The sequence below is a fragment of the Heteronotia binoei genome, chromosome 1 (assembly GCF_032191835.1).
Source record: "Heteronotia binoei isolate CCM8104 ecotype False Entrance Well chromosome 1, APGP_CSIRO_Hbin_v1, whole genome shotgun sequence".
NCBI lineage: Eukaryota > Metazoa > Chordata > Lepidosauria > Squamata > Gekkonidae > Heteronotia > Heteronotia binoei.
The window spans coordinates 187,891,258-187,908,757 of record NC_083223.1 but is presented as its reverse complement, the minus strand read 5'-3'; the positions used below and the strand labels follow the sequence as shown (position 1 = coordinate 187,908,757).

At 39.5% G+C, this 17,500-nt stretch overlaps 1 protein-coding gene across 1 annotated transcript in view; it reads right to left on the bottom strand.

The window, feature by feature from the left end:
- The window catches only part of LOC132575509 (phospholipase B1, membrane-associated-like), a 45,207-nt gene extending 27,707 nt beyond the window's left edge, over positions 1-17,500 (bottom strand). Inside the window, exons 1-4 of the mRNA XM_060244351.1 lie at positions 17,442-17,500; positions 14,668-14,741; positions 13,956-13,999; positions 5,991-6,099 (exon numbers count right to left, since the gene is read on the bottom strand). Of these exons, the coding sequence (XP_060100334.1) occupies positions 5,991-6,099; positions 13,956-13,999; positions 14,668-14,708 (194 nt within the window). The 5' untranslated portion in view covers positions 14,709-14,741; positions 17,442-17,500. The remainder of the gene's footprint in view (positions 1-5,990; positions 6,100-13,955; positions 14,000-14,667; positions 14,742-17,441) is intronic.

Here is a 17,500-nt window from a genome sequence, read left to right as displayed (position 1 = left end):
TGGCCAAACTGGTCTAGAGAAAAATTGCTGACTGACCCAACAGTGGCAATCAGCATTTCCCTGGGTGTGTAAGAAAAGGCCACAAGAACTAGGCGCTGATGCAACCCTTCCTGCTCTCCTTCTCACGATCTGCCTAATTCACAGAATCACCATTGCTGTCATATGGCCATCTAGTCTCTGCTTAAAAACCTCCAAGGAAGGAGAGCCCACTACGTCCTAAGAAGGTTCTGTTCTACTGAAGAACCAACTCTAACTGCCAGGAAGTTCTTCCTAATGTTTTGTCAGAAACTCTTTTGATTCAATTTCAACTGGCTGGTTCTGGTCTAATCTTCTGGGGCAACAAAAAAACCATTCTGCACCATCCTCTACAGTCCTTCAAGAACTTGAAGAGGGCAATCATATCACCTCTCGGTCATCTCCTCTACAGGCTAAACATACCCAGCTCCTTCAACCTTTCCTCATAGGACTTGATCTCCAGACTCCTCACAATCTTTGTTGCCCTCTTCTGGACACGTTCCAGCTTGTCTGAACTGAAAACAGTACTCTAGGTGAGGTCTAATCAGAACAGAGTAAAGTGATACCATCACTTCACATGATCTGGACACTATATGTCTGTTCAGGGCCAGCGCGTGGGGTTCTGCTGCCCACTCCCCCTCCAACTGGGAAAAAGTTATGTGTGCACGCAAAGCGCACAGGCGGTGTGATAATCATGTTGGTCACTAAAGCCCTATTGTTTCTGGGCGCTGAGGGGACGGGGGAAGTTTCCCGACCCCTCAGCGCCTAGAAAGAATGCATGCTGCTTTCAGTCCTCGATGCTCTCCAAATTCAGAGAGTGCTGAGGACTGAAAGTGCCATTGTTTCTGGGCACTGAGGGGCCGGGGGAGTTCCTCCGACCCCTCAGCACTCAGAAAGAACACACACCACTTTCAGTCCTCAGTGCTCTCCAAGTTTGGAGAGCACTGAGGACTGAAAGCAACATTGTTTCTGGGTGTTGAGGGGCCAGGGGAGTTCCTCTGACCCTTCAGCGCCCAGAAAGAACGTTCACCACTTTCAGTTCTCGGCACTCTCCAAGTTCAGAGAGTGCCAAGGATTGAATGCGACGTTGTTTCTGGGTACTGAGGGGCCAGAGGAGTTCCTTCAACACCTCAGTGCTTTCAGTCCTCGGTGCTCTCTGAGTTCGGAGAGCACAGAGGACTGAAAGCGATGTTGTTTCTGGGTGCTGAGGGGCTGGGGGAGCTCCTCCAACCCCTCAGTGTCCAGTCAGAGGCTCAGGGACTGCGTAAGTGGGGAGGGGGCACCCGCCTTTCACCCCTGTTGGGAGCTGGTGCCCTAGGCAATTGCCTAGGTCGCCTACTCCCACATGCCAGCCCTGCTCCTGTTGATACAGCCCAAAATTGAATTTACCTTTTTAGCCACTGCATCACACTGCTGACTAATGTTCAGTGTATGGTCCATTAAGACCCCTAGATCCTTTTTACACATTGTACTGCCAAGACAAGGAGAGAGGAAGGTAAATCTGAAAATACAGATATTCAAAATATCTGAAAATACAGATCAAAATATCTGAAAATACAGATATTCATCAACTGCTTAATTTAGAAGGAATCCTGAGATATAAGCTGAGAAGACCAAAAGGGGTGGCGATAAGAAGAGAAAGAAAGAGGAGAAATCCTGGATTTTGTGAGCGTTTAAGGAACAAAGGAAACATGAAATGAAGAAAAGAGCAAACAAGGAGGAAAGCTATGATAGGGTTGTTGCGTGAACAGATCTGAAATTGACCTGAACATGGTAAAGGAAAAGGAAGCAAAGAAAATAATAAAGAGGAAGATGAGGTTGTAATTTAAAGTCAGGATTTTGATTTCAGGGACCAGGATCCAAAGTATGTCCATTCACAGACAAGTCTTTTCAGTTCTACCTTCTGGCAATCACTGCAACAAGCTCACAATTAAGATTGAGGCCCTTCTTGAGAAGTACATCATGATGTATATAGAAGCAGCTACTGGAAGGAAAAGTCAGTCACTGCCCCCTCCCTAACACACACACACATGTACCACTACTTCCACTCATGTATAGCTTTGTGAATGCAAGAGTCTTGAGTAAGTGAAACAGCAGACACAGCAAGACAGACAATGAGATCAGAGGAGACCAACAGAAGACACTACTTTTTTTTTTTAAAGTAACAATTGTATTTTATTCAAGTTTAAACACATCAATATTGTTAAATGTTTATAGCCTGAGGAGATCAGAAATCTGAGTCAGGCTGGAGCTGGGGTGGCCTAACTGTGGCTCAGGAGCTACGTGAGGCTTTTGCACACAAATTGTGTGGTTCCCAGAGGTCAAGGAGGAACTTAATGCAGGCTTACTTTCAAGTAAGCATTCTTAGCATTGGGAATTCAGTCAGCCTCTGAGCGCTGCTGACCCACAAGTACGCAACTATTTCCACCATGTGTGAAGCAGGAAAGGAGGAGAAAATAGGTAGGTTTGCAAGCTCTTCTCTTCCACCACAGAGATTGCCCAGAGACCTATGCCGTGGTCAGACATGTTTTAACATCTGACATAGTCATTGATGTATGTTGATTTTTAAGCACATGTCCAGGCAGCAACATCTGGGAATGTTCTTATGTTCTTATCTTCTCTTATGTTCTTATCTTCTTCACCCAAAGGGTGATTAACATGTGGAATTCACTGCCACAGGAGGTGGTGGCGGCCACAAGCATAGCCACCTTCAAGAGGAGGTTAGATAAAAATATGGAGCAGAGGTCCATCAGTGGCTATTAGCCACAGTGTGTGTATGTGTGTGTGTGTGTGTATATATATATATATATATAGCCGCTGTGTGACACAGAATGTTGGACTGGATGGGCCATTGGCCTGATCTAACATGGCTTCCCTTATGTTCTAATGTTCTTATGGGAATGGTTGGTGAGTCACAGGTAACCCATCCTGCCCTGGCTCAGTGTTAGACTTATTTGACAGTGCATAAAGTCTGATCCTAAACACTTGAGGACAGGGCATGAGTGGATTTTCCCTGTTTGATCACTCCAGCATCATCAAGCTGTTACAATTTGTGTCCCTGTCAATTCTTGATCAGCACCATTTTGTTTTTAATCTTAGTAATATGCGCATAACTGCATCATTGGTGAAAGTTGTCAGGGACCCATAGGTGCCTCATACACCATAAGAGATGCATTTTGAAAAACTGCAAATGCTTTTTTCCAATTTTACTTTTTTTTAGGTTGAGATTTGTGAGTAAATCAATCATTGTTTAGTCCACACTCCTGGAAGTGTGTGCACACAAAGCCAACATAGTTTATGTGCATGTGCCAAGGCTTTTTTTAAAAAAAGAAAAGAAAATGCACCAGGCCAGGCCATCTGATCGGTCAATAATGGGATAGGCATGGCCAAGGTAGATTACAGTTGGGATGTAGGATTGAGCAACTGCGTTTCAAATAAAGATGGATGAAAATTGGAGCGCCTTGCTGACGAGTTAAACAGTGCATCTGACCACGTTCTTAGAGTAGGGAAAGAGAGTGCAAGAGCCAAGGAAGCCACTGGAAGGAGGGATGGAATTAAACAGGGCAGAGCAGGGTTCCCCCTTAGTTTCATAGCTCATAGGAGCTGTATTTACTAACCTTGGGGGCAAGGCAAAGAGAGATGCATAAAGATGCAAATGGTGACCAGTGATTTATATGGTACATGTGTGTTTCCTCCTCCCACTGGTGCCAAAAAAATAATGCCCTAAACTTTCCCTATGCTGGTTTTATGGAGACTGTTATTCCCAGCTTTGTTTTTTTTAAAAAAAGTCTCCTTCTAGCATGGTCATGTTGTAAAATGCATACATATGTATTTTATCTTTCTGTGCAAATAAAATATTAAGAGTTTTAATAAAGACATGTGTAATATTTGTTCATGTTTTGTGGTTCTCAAACACCTGACATTTATTCTATGTGGCTCTTACATTAAGCAAATTTGGCCACCCCTGGGCTGGAAGAATGCTCCACTCTTTCTCTTCTCATGTCCCAAAAGTGACTTCATTCCATTTCTCCTTCAGCTCACCCTGCTTTAAAAGAACTTGTAGAAACTCCATTTCTAAATCGTAGCCATATCTTGATTGAACCAAGCATAAGACCAGCAAAGACAGCACAAAATCTGTATCTTAAAACTCTTCCTTGAAGTACTTATTTTACCATTGTGATACTGTAGTCAATAAAGAAGAGTTATATTAGAAGTGCCTTAAGAGTAATGGAAAACAGAACAACAAAAACTTTTTAGCCTTCCAGGAAGTTTCAGAGTTTGGAATTAGTTGAAAACAATATGGTTTAGTGGTTAGTGTGCTTGACTAGGCATCATGCTATGAAACTTACTAGAGAACCTTAGGCCAGACATTCTTTCTTACCCTAAACTAACTCACAGGGTTGTTTTGAGATAAAATGGTGGAGGAGATAATCATGTATGTCACCCTGAGCTCACTGGAGGAACAACAGGATTAAAATGCACTAAATAAATGAGTTGAAACTCTGATAATCCAGAGCTTATTTTTTTTAGCAAGAACGCACAGGAATGCAGTTCCAGCTGGCTTGGTGTTAGGGTGTGGCCTAATATGCAAATGAGTTGCTGCTGAACTTTTTCTACAAAGAAGTTCTGTATGAAACAATGGCAATGTTATGGGATGTTGTCTGATATGCAAATGAGTTCCTGCTGGGCTTTTCCCACAACAAATGTACATTAAGTACATTTTGCTGTTTCACCAACAGAAGGTATGGTGTGAAATCTCACATGCTCCTTGGGATTATCAGTCTTGATAGGACTTCATATCAGCAGCAGTAATTAGCTGAACCAAGTAAAGCAGTTATATTCCTTCTGCTGGTGTTGTGTGCAAATCCAGGAATCATATGATGTTTTAATCTCAGCCAGATAAACTTGCAGATAAAATGTGGTGAAAATAAATTGCAATAAGCTTGCTTTCAAGAATTCAGGGACATTACTATAGTATATGCATGTTTATAGACTACACTTTGGTAGGGAAAACATGTCCTCTTTCTCTTCCTCATGTGCTAGATCTTTCTCAAGCAGATAAAAGTTAAAAATTCAGGAAGTTCAGGAGAAGTTTAAGAAACTTGCTTCATATTTTCATATAATGATTGCAGGACAAAAATGCTGCTAGAAAAATTTAACTCTGATCCTTGTGTGGATGATGTTCTGGTTAGGCTGAGAAGCTTGATTCATCTCACATCTCTGGTGGACTGAAACTCTTAAGCAAACTTAAATCCTTCTATGTTGTCTGTTGAAGGCAAGTGTGTTTAGGACTGCACTGTTGGCTGTTCTGTTACACCATCATGAGAAAAAGTAGAACAGCTAGATTCTCATGCAGTGGCACCTTTGAGACCAACACAAATTTTGGGGTACAACCTTTAAAGAGTCAAAACTTAGTCTATAAGGATGTCTCTATGAGAGCTAGCCTTCAAATCTCTGCAAATATTCTGGATATGGAAAGAAGAAAGACTGAGTGTGCCCTCTCTCAGATTTGAAGTCTGACCTTTGTGTATATACTCCTATGTGCAAACTGTGCCTTGCAAAATGGAAACTACAGATCATGTGTCAGACCTTACAAACATGGCACCAAAATTATGGAATTCCATCTCCAAGGAAATGCATCTATTCCCCTTGATTATTGTCTTCTTCTAGCAGGTGAAGACTTTTCTGTTTCATCTGGTGTACCCTAATGGACCCTCCTTCTTGCTTGTTTTGATTAGGTTATTTTATATACGGTATGTATTTCTTTTAAACATTGATTTAAAAGTTGGCTTTAAAAACTCTTTTTAGTTGCCACCTGCAGGGCTGTAATTGGGTGTAAAGACAGCATACAAATGTTTTAAATAAATAAAATGTTGAAATGTATGTGCACAGGACCAGGTGCAGACTTCTTGACTCATTATGCAACTACAACAGTAAATTCTGATGAGGTAGAGCATACGTGGAGAAAGACATACTCAGCCTGTGCTCCTGGGACTGCACGGTTGAGAAAGGAGACTGGGTCACTTGGGCCACCTGTGCTAGTTGAGTAACCAGTGAGGTTAGTGTTGAACTCAGAAAGGATATCTGCAAGAAAAAAGAAACCATGAAAAGAAAGGGAAACTTGCTTCACAATAGCTAGGCGAAGGTGGCTGCTTCTTGCCTTGAAAGAACAGCAGCAAAGCAGGTTTGGGAAAGATTGGAGAAAACCCAGGGAGCTGCATGAATGCAGCACAGTGCTGTGGGGAAGCATGTGGGGGAATGCTTCTCAAATACATCAGGCCTGGGATAAACAGCACTGAGTTATGTGTACTGTATTAGACAGACATTGTACAAGAGGCAGAATCAGTTCACAAGGGAACAAAATTACTATCTCAAACCAACATGTAAAAAAACCCTGAAACCATGGAGAGCTACAGCCACTCTGAGTAGACCTGGGGTGGGGGGCTTGCAATGTCCAGCAATTCCATATTTTCCTAGGCTCAGAGCATTTTATATTTTTAAGTTTATATTTTTAGTTTCTGCTGTGGTGCTTGTACTTTTTCATGATGTTTTGTTTCAAAAATTGCACTGCCAAATCCTACTATTTCCCACCTTTCCATTTTAAGCAGGCAACTTTTAAAGGTGGGGGGGGGCGGGTGAGGCTGGGGAGGTGTCAGTTATCAAACACTATTAAATAAACAAAATATAGCAAAAGTGTTATTGTTTTAAGCATGTTTGTATCTTAAGATAAAAATAATATCGACTTCTGGTCTGAGAATCCAGCTGAGCTGACATCTCCTGAATAAGGAGAAACTTAATTCTCCGTTCAGGGTAGAAAGAAGCCTTTTTTCGGCTTCCTGCCTACATTTCTCAGATAGAGATTTGTCCAGGATACGTACAGAAAACTTTTAGTAGGTTAACCTTGGCTTATGAAAGATCTCGGAGGAGATCTTTCTGAGGCTTTGAGGACCGCTGAGGAAAAGTGGCGTATTCAGCATCTACAGAGGATTATAGAGCCATTTAATTGGCATAAGCCCGTCTGGATCTCATTCTCTTTTGGGACTGATAAACATCTGAATACTGAGGAGACCGAAGTTTAAGCTGCATAGCCGTTGAAAAGTATTTGATTACAATCTCTCACTCTGAGACTTTTTTAAGCTAATCTAAATAACATTGGAAGGTGGGAAAAAACGAATTACAAAGACGGGGAGGTGAGGAGGAGAAAGCCTAAAACTTGGTCTCTGTTAAATTAAGGACTTTGTTAGAATCTGCGAAAGAAAAGAGTTGTTTGAATACCTGTGGTGGCTGACGTAAGCATCGGTGTCATAGCTCTGCACTTGCAATCAACATAACAAGCACTCCAAAGATCGCGATAATTGAAGAACGTGAACTGGGGCTTAGTGAACCAGGAAGTAAAAGCTGAAGGCGAGAGGAGCAAGAAGAAAGCCTATGCTAGGAATTTTAACCATAGAGAAATTATGATCGCCATTTTGAAGAACAGAAAATTGTTAAAAACTGTTAAAAATTAATATTTAAGCCCAGGAAGGTCGGAGAATGGCGAAATTAGTCTCATTTTAAAGGGCAAGTTCTAAGCTATCAGATTTGGTGTTGGATTTAAGAATTGGAGATTTTAGAACTTTTAAAGGTTTTTTTTTATGTCAGAAGAAAGACAGACTCGTGCAAGAGCCCACTCTTTGGATAAAATGCAAAGTCAGTTTGATACCATGGAGGCTAGGATTATGAAGGGTGTGGAGAAGATGTTAACAGCTTGTAAAAAAAACTTAAGAAGGATATTGGAGATCTTAAAAAAGAAATTGAAGACTTCAAAAATGAGGTGGTTGGAGTTATAAACAGAGTCAAGGATGTTGAAGAGAAAGTTAATGTACATGCTTCCACCTTATTAAAGCTACAAGAGGTAACAGTTCATGACTGCAGATTAATGGAAACTCAAGTGTGTCTGAGAGGAGTACCTGAAGGGGAGGGAATTGATTTAATGGAATATATGGTGAAAATAATTGCTGACTTTTTAGAGGAAGATCCTGAAAGGTCCAGAAACATGTTTGACAGTATGTATAGAGTTAATTCATCATATGCAAAAGATAAAGGCCTACCAACAGACATAGTTATAAAACTAAGAACAAAAGACATGGCAGGAAAAATTCTGAATAAAAATTTTCAAAATGCTCTGACAGTGGAAGGTAGCAGAGTCAAAATAATGAAAGAGCTGCCAAGACAAGTGATAAATGACAGGAAGGAATACAAGAGACTGACAGAGAAGCTACGTGCTGATGGAACGAGATACAGATGGATAATACCTGAAGGTTTGGGCTTTGAGCTATGTGGAAGAAGGATTACAATAAGGAATGAGCAGGAGCTGTGTAGCTTTTTTGAAGAAAATAAAGACTTTGCACCATAATGGATTACAAATTACTATCTTGGAATATAAATGGACTAAATTCACCACAAAAAAGAAAAGCAACATTTCATTGGATTAAAAAACAAAAATGTAATATAATTTGTCTACAGAAAGTTCATATACAACAAAAGGATTACAAATTTTTATGGAATAAACAATTGGGATTGGATTTTTTTTCATTGGCAGAACAAAAGAAAAGGGGTGTGGTCTTCTATATTAAGGAACAATTAGAACCAAAATTGATATTTAAAGATAAAGATGGAAGATATGTAGCAGTGGAAGTAATGATGGATGCAAAGAAAACATTGTTACTAGGACTATACGCACCTAATGGAGCAAAAGATGCCTTTTTTAAAGACATCAATCGACAGTTAGATGAAGTGTCCTATGACCAGATCTTGAAGATGGGTGATTTTAATGGAACAATACAATACAATATAGATAGGTCTGGCCAAAAGGGCAATAATAAAGAAGGGAAACTGCCAAAATCTTTTTTTGAGTTGGTTAAACAAGAAAGCTTGGAGGATATTTGGAGAAAATTTAACCCTGAAGTAAGAGACTATACTTTTTTTTCAGCAAGTCATAATACTTTTTCTAGAATTGATATGTTATGGGGCTCTAAAAATTTGGGCCTCATAACTAGAAAAGTAGAGATTCTACCAAAGATATGTGCAGATCATAATCCAATATTTTGGGCTACAAAACTGCAAAAGAAAACAAGAAGATGGAGAATAAATGAGAATTTGCTACAAGATAAAGATACTGTGACATTTCTAGAAAAAGAAACCATAGCTTTTTTCCAAATAAATGATACTGATGATATAGAATTCCAGACGCTTTGGGATACTTACAAAGCAGTAATGAGAGGAATATTGATTACATTGAATAATAAAAATTACATTGAATAATAAAGATAAGAGGGCAAAAGAAAAACAGATGTTGGACATTCAAAATGAAATAAAGAAAAAAGAAGGGGAACTAAGAAAAAGACCAGGGAAAAAGAAAATAATAAGGGAAATTACTATATTACAAACTCAAGTGAGACATTTGTTGAATAAAGAACTGGAATTGAATCTGAAAAGTTTGCAACAGAAATCATTTGAAGGTGCAAATAAAGCTTGGCAATTGAAGAAAAAGAAAGAAAATAAAATTATTAACAAAATTGTGGCCAGTGGGAAAAAGATAGTAGACCAAGAAGAAATCAAAAAGAGAATTTTTTAACTATTATGCGAATTTATTCAAAGGTGTGAAAAGAAAAAAAGAAAAAATGGAAGAGTATCTACGAAATATTAAAATAGCACCTTTGACTGAATATATGAAAAAGATTTTGAATGATCCAATAGAAAAGATTGAAATTGAAGCAGCAATAAATGTAATGAAAGTAGGTAAGGCTCCTGGACCAGATGGATATACAACTAAATTTTATAAAACTTTTAAAGATGAGTTGGTACCAAAATTGCAAAAATTGATGAACATGATAAGAATAAAAGGGAAAATTCCAAATACTTGGAAAGAAGCTGTAATCTCGTTGATTCCTAAGGAAGATAGGGATGTCACAAATGTAAAGAATTATAGACCAATTTCATTATTAAACAATGACTATAAGATATATACAATCTTGGCAGAATGACTTAAGCAATATTTGATTAACTTTATAAAGGAACATCAAGCGGGATTTCTCCCTAAAAGGCAAATAAGAGACAATATAAGAACTGTTGTAAATAATGTGGAATATTATGAGAAACATCCAGAAAAAGAGGCGGCGTTATTTTTTGTAGATGCAGAGAAAGCCTTTGACAATCTGAACTGGGACTTTATGTTTGCAGTAATGGAAAAAATAAATCTTGGAGAGCATTTTATAAGAATGACAAAAGCAATATATATGGACCAACACGCAAAATTGTGTATAAATGCAGACCTTACAAATGAAATGAAGGTGAGCAAAGGTACAAGACAAGGATGTCCGCTTTCACCATTGTTGTTTATAATGACTCTTGAAATTTTGCTAAGGCACATACAAGATGATAAAGAAATAGAAGGTCTGAAAATCAGAGGATTCTTTTATAAATATAGAGCGTTTGCGGATGATATTGTGTTCATAACTGAAAATCCGATACAATTGATACCTTTGTTGCTGGCTAAGATAAAAGAATATGGAGAAATGGCAGGACTTTATATAAATAAAGAAAAATAGAAATTTTAATGTAAAAATATGTAACTAAATAAACAGAAAGAATTGCAGAGTTTGACGGGATGTGAAGTTACCTCTAAAGTTAAATATTTAGGTTTAGAAATAACAATGAAGAATATTGACTTGTACAAAAATAACTATGAAAAGTTATGGCGTAAGATGGATGAAGACATGGTGAAATGGAACAGACTTAATCTGTCCTTGTTGGGTAGGATTGCTGCAATTAAGATGAATATTTTGCCAAGAATAATGTATTTGTTTCAAACTATTCCGATTGTGAAAGATAGTAAACAATTTAATAAATGGCAAAGGAAGATCTCAGAATTTGTATGGGCTGGAAAAAAATTAAGGATTAAGATGAAAATTTTAACAGATGCTAAAGAGAGGGGAGGATTTCAGCTTCCAGATTTAAGACTATATCATGATGCAGTTTGTTTGGCATGGATAAAGGATTGGATGATGTTGTTAAACAAAAAACCTTTATTGCTAGAAGCTCATGGAAACAAATTCGGCTGGCATGCTTATATGTACTATGGGGAAAAAAAGATGGATGGTTTTTTTTCTCACCATTATATTAGAAATAATTTGTTAAATACATGGATAAAGTACAAGAAATATGGTGATGAAAGAAAGCCATTATGGATAGTACCAGCAGAAGTAATAAAAATAACAGTTGAATCTGATGAAGAGAGAGGGTTGTCATATAATCAATTACTAAAGATCCAAGGTGATAAAGTTGAATTAAAATCTGCTGAAGAGCTAAGCAACAAGTATGACTGGTTTCAAATGCAACAAATAAAAAGTCTGATGGAAAAGGATATTAGATCTGAAGGAATTAGATGTGAACAAACGGAATTGGAAAAGGTTCTGTTTGGAGATAATGAAAAATTAATATCGAAAATGTATAAATTACTGTTGAAATGGTCTACAGAAGAAGAAGAAGTAAAATCTCAAATAATTAAATGGGCAATTAATGTAAATAAGGAAATACAGATGGATACATGGGAATATCTTTGGAAGAACTCTATGAGAATATCAACATGTCAAAGTATTAAAGAGAATTGCTTCAAGATGATGTATAGGTGGTATATGACTCCTAAAAAACTGGCAAAGATGAGTAAAAAGATGTCGGATAGATGTTGGAAATGTAAGAAACATGAAGGTTCTTTGTATCATATGTGGTGGACTTGTGGAAGAGCGAAAAAGTTCTGGCAGATGATACAACAAGAAATATCTAAGATTCTGGGATATGACTTTAAGAAAGTTGCGCAGACTTTTCTGTCGGGATTACAACTGGAAAAATTTCCAAAAGAAGATAGAACTTTAATTTGGTACTTGCTCTCAGCTGCTAGGACATTGTATGCGCAGTTGTGGAAGCAAGAAAAAATACCAGAGAAATGGGATTGGATCGTGAAAGTTTTATCATGCAGTGAGATGGATAAACTAACGACAACTCTAAGAGACTATGATTTGGGAGTGTTTAAAAGGGAGTGGAAGAAATTTAGAGAATATGTAGAGAAAGATTTGAAGGTAAAAAGACATTGGACAATTTTTTAATAATGAGTATTAGAAAAAGGAAGAATATGAATTTAGATTGTTATAGTTAAAGGTACCTTTATAAGTAAACTTTAAGTATATAACTTCGGCGGGAGTCTAGTAACAGAGGGAGGGGGGATTAGAAAATATCATATGGGTCAGAGATAGTAGTGATATAAATAGATATTGTTACCAAAGATAAAAATAATATCTTTTTATTGTGTTTGTTTGTGTCCTTTATAAAGTTTATGCCTATGCTACCTGGCATTACATTTTATAAAACACATGGTCCTGCCTGACAAAGTCCCATTTATGTCAAATCCAGCCCTCATAACAAATGAGTTTGACACCCCCCGATTTAAACTATAACTGACTATAACAAAATTGGTCTGTACCAGCATTTCCTTTTCATGTGCCAATGTGGTTGTGGGAAAGTAGAAAAGTATTATTTTTCCTCCTGAGGAGGGTTGCACTGATAACCTAAGTTCACATCCAAATATCCTACCTATGCAAGACCAAGAGCTAAGGTCTCCTTATGGTCATTCCAAAGAAGTGTTAACATAACCCAAGTAGCTTAAGTAGGAGCTTTGTTTATCCCAGAACATAAGAACATAAGAGAAGCCATGTTGGATCAGGCCAACGGCCCATCAAGTCCAACACTCTGTGTCACACAGTGGCAAAAAATTTTATATACACACATACACTGTGGCTAATAGCCACTGATGGACCTGTGCTCCATATATTTATCTAAACCCTTCTTGAAGGTGGCTATACTTGTGGCCGCCACCACCTCCTGTGGCAGTGAATTCCACATGTTAATCACCCTTTGGGTGAAGAAGTACTTCCTTTTATCCGTTTTATCCGTTTTATTGTTATCCCAGGATTGATGCTGTTGAGAAGTATTCCTCCACACACTTTCCCACAGCACTGTGATGCATTCATGCAGCTCCTGGCTTTGTGCTGGATTTTCACCAGTCTTTCTCAAACCTGCTTTGCTGCAGTGTTTTGGCAAAGACCACAGCAAAGCCAGAGTTGCTGCCATACAGGCAGGAAAGTCCAGCTTTTCCCTGTCTCCTCTACACAGCAGTCATGTTCCCTTCCATAGTCCCTATGGTGGTTATTTCCCTTCATCATCAGGCAGGGTGGGGGTGGGAGCCTTTCAAAAGTTTTTTTTTAATGGTGATAGATGTAACATACCAATCTAAGGGTACGTCACTCTGTCAGTTACCACTAAAAATATCCTGGTTGTTCATAGAGATGGAGGATGCCCACTACAGGGACTGGGGCAAAGGAAAGCGACCATCTTGAAGCCCCCTTTCCAGTCTGCTGGATCAGCAGCTGCAGCAATAATGGGCCTTCCACAGTAAAGCACTGCCATGTGGAAAAGCTCCATGCATGATAGATTTTACATGCCCCTGAAACAACGGGCATGAGTTTGCAACAGAAGTGAGCTTCTGGTTGCACAATTGTCCTTATATCCATGCAATTGTGCTAAATTGATGTTGCCTTCCATGCAAGCTTCATACAATTCAAAGGCCACTGAATTGCACCCAACCCTTACACCTACTAAAGAGATATTTTTGCTTGACCAAAAAGCAGACAGTCACTAAATATAGAAAGGGATATGATGGCTCTTTTATCCAGGCTCATTTGGCAGGAGCTGCGTGAGAACATTTCTGTGGATTTCTCAGAAATATGCAACAGCGTTTGCTGATTCCAGATTACAGTCCTTCTTCACTCATTACTCTTTATGGCTATGTGCAGAGGGAGAAACAATTCATTTCACAAGTTCACTGCAGAAGCAAAACTTTAACTTACTGGATAAAGTTGTTACAGTACTTAATGAGGCATCTCCTCCGATGCTGTGACAGAAGAGAAGAAACAAACACAAAGATGGGCTCTTAGTTATGTTTAACTAATAAGGGAACAGATGGTGAAAGCACCAAAGACAGATGTCCTACTTTTGCAATAAAAACACAATGTATGTAGGGATCTTTAGACATGTTTGATCGCTCAGGCTAGAGGGAGGGAATGAAAGCAGGGAAACAAAATTTATTAAGTATGCTGTTTATGGGATGTAAGACAGCACTTATACAATCTGAGTGACCAGACAGATTCAATGACAGATAGACGGGAAAAGTTCAGCTCCAAAGAACCAAATGGGTCTATCTAATTTCAGCAAATAGAGTATGGTCCTAAGCCCACTGATGTCAATAGAGTTAAAAGGGTATGACTCTCCTTAATATGGCATTGGCAAATTCCAGAATCTCAAATACTTAATAGAACTATTGCCACTTTCACAGTAGCCTGGCTACTTGGTCAGGTTCTGTGGACCTACGATGTGAGTATGCAGTGGTGAAGGAGAACAGAAACATAGTTTGACCTTCACTTACACCATATAATCCACTATGAGTCACCAAGAAAGCCATAAATTCCCTCTTGCTAAGGAGCCTTAAGCCATTTCTTTTTGTGTGTGCCTTACCCCTCTTCATGGAATTGGGAGAGACATCTGCACAAAGACAGTGCTTACCTCCATGCCAGCCCACGATACTGCGTATTCCTGTCCAACATGTCATTTGGTTTGGATCCAATGGCATTACCAGCCTGCCTCAGAAAGAAAGGATAGGTAGATATATTTGGCTAGTCAGGTATTTTAATTTTTTTTAGTCCATAATTAAACTATCCTTTTAAGGCTTTGTCTCCTTGAACATGAGCACTTGACCTTTTAGTAGGAGGATCAGCTCATAAGAAAACAGATCCATGACATTTTGAAAACTCTAATAGGTACTGTGTACACCATGTACCATCAATAGAGTTTATGACTGCATTGTGTAGTGTTTAAAAGTGTGATCAGCATGACTTGAGATAAGGACAATAAACTGGACCATTCACTGAGAAGTTTCATTCATATAGGCCAATGAACTTTTCCACTGCCACTTATTTGCCCCACAGAGGGGATACGGACCATGGGTTGTACCACAGGCACAAGAAGGAGGAAGCGCAGTATCACCCAGTCCCCCTCCTCACTGCAGTTCTGTATCATGTGTTCATACAGGTCCTAAAATCCCCCATTCTGGAGACTGAAAGGGGCTCCTACTCCCTCATACACCAGAGAAGCCTGCTAATATCTGGCCCAATCCACACGTAGAAATATCCATAGGCCAGAATAGAGTTGGTCAGTTTTTGTAATTGACTACAGACAATTTAGCAATGGGGTATCCTCCAGGTGCTCTTGGGCTACTGATAGCTTGCCAGCTGCTGCAAAACAGTTCCTACAATCTGCTGGAGGACCCAGGGTAAGATTGTGAACAGATCTACTCCAGGTTTTTTGTTTAAGAAAAGCTCTTATTCCATAGGATCTTTTCCCATGCTGTTTAGCTGATTTATTGTGGGGGAGGGATTATCTCCAGTCCATGCCCTATTTCTAGGATAAAATAAAACTGGGAATTTTTTTTATTACGCATCAATATCTTGTATTAAAGAAAAGGTTGGTGACTCTTCATTTAGCACTTGATAGAATACAGCCCTGACCTGGATAGCTCAGGCTAACCTGACCTCATCAGATCTCAGAAGCTAAGCAGGGTCAACCCTGGCCAGTATTTGGATGGGAGACCTCCAAGGAATACCAATGTAATAACACAGAGGCAGACAATGGCGAACCATCTTTGAACACTTCTTGCCTTGAAAACACTACCATGGGGTAGGCATAAATCAGTTGTGATTTGATGGCAATTTCAGCCACCATCAGAATACAGCACAAACAGGGCAGTGCTGGCTGTCTATGGGAATCGTATAGAAGAGGGGGAAAGAGAGTAGTTGTGGCTAATAATATGTGATCCAATGCATGCAATCATCTTATGCATTAAGTATTGGACTGCTTCTTTTTTTCCATCCATAGTGATCTCTGGTTGTAGCAAATAGGCTATCCCACTGGTATGTTAAATTGCAAGCCTTTATAACTAGGCAGCTTGGCAGAAGACACATGCAGCTGCAGTGCTAAGGGAAAGGTAGCCATGTGCACTTTCCCCAAGGCTATGAGTAGTTCATGAACCTAGATTTATCCTGTGTGCAACTGCCATGTTCTGCCCTAGACTTTTAAGATAGACCAGATAATAGACTGCATCATAAACGCTCTCTCTCTCTCTCTCTCGGCTTGACTTCGCGAACGAAGATTTAAGAAGGGTGCTGCAGGCTCGCTGGTGGCTGACAAGACCAATGCGGGACAGGCAGATCCGGCCACAGTGGCTGCAGGGAAAAGTCTGATTTGGGGTTGGTGCTGTAGCAGTGCGATTCTTCCTCAATCTCCTTTTGTCCTCAAGACCAGCTATGCGTGCGTTCTCAAAGGAAGAGACAGCCTGGTGGATGGTATGCCTCCATGCTTTGCGATTTATTTTCTTTTAAAAACCCCCAGCCCTTTCAGGAATGTATTGTTATCTTCTAGTAGGAGGTTTTTCTTAATTTCTACTGACAATTTGTTTAAAAGATGTTCATCATCTTACCTTATTTTACTATGCTTTCCCACCCAGCTTGGCTAGTTGAGGGGAAAGTGTACATGTGAACTTGGTGTACCACCAGTGAGACAAAGAAATGGTCACCATAGCCAGTTCCATTAAGAGGTAAAGGATGTATATGTGTATAGTTCTGTTCTTGTGGCTGACATGGAAGAGAAGCAGGATTAGGCCCACAACATAGTGATTCTTCAAGTACAAGGACTTCCACCTACAGAGTGGAACTTTCTCATTTCCCCCTCTGGCATCTTGAAGCCCACCCCTGAAATTCTGCTTCTCAGGGAGAAGGGACCTCAGCTACAGGATTTCAGAGGGCATTTCAGGATGCTCCATTAAGAGAAAGCAAAGAAAAGCATGCTCCGAAAAAAGTTCCCGTGTCTGTGGAAATACTGTACTGGAGCCCATGGTCTCTGTTCTCACCATTTACATGTTCTACATCCATTTGTAAACACAGCAGGTGTATATAGGCAGCTCTCGTCATTGGGGACTCTACATTTTTGCAAAGTTCCTAGTTGCATGGAAAGATTCTATGCACATACAACTTGGATGCAAGTAGACTGCTCATAAAGGGACGATGTAACACATGAATGATGGGGGAAAGACAGCAGGTGTGATCTGACTTCCCCTACAGAAACTCCAGGTATGGACTGTGAAAATGGCTTCTAGAAATATTCTATTCCTCTTTCACAGGCTAGCAAATGAGCCCTGCATCCTCTGCCTAAGCAAGTACAAAGTGATTCAGTTCTCTGGAGAGGGGTGGTTGGGCGTAAAAATGCAAAAGAACAATGCTTCTTACAGTTAAGGAATCCCCCAGGGCCGCTATTACTTGAATGTCAGCTGGTTTCAGGCTATGCA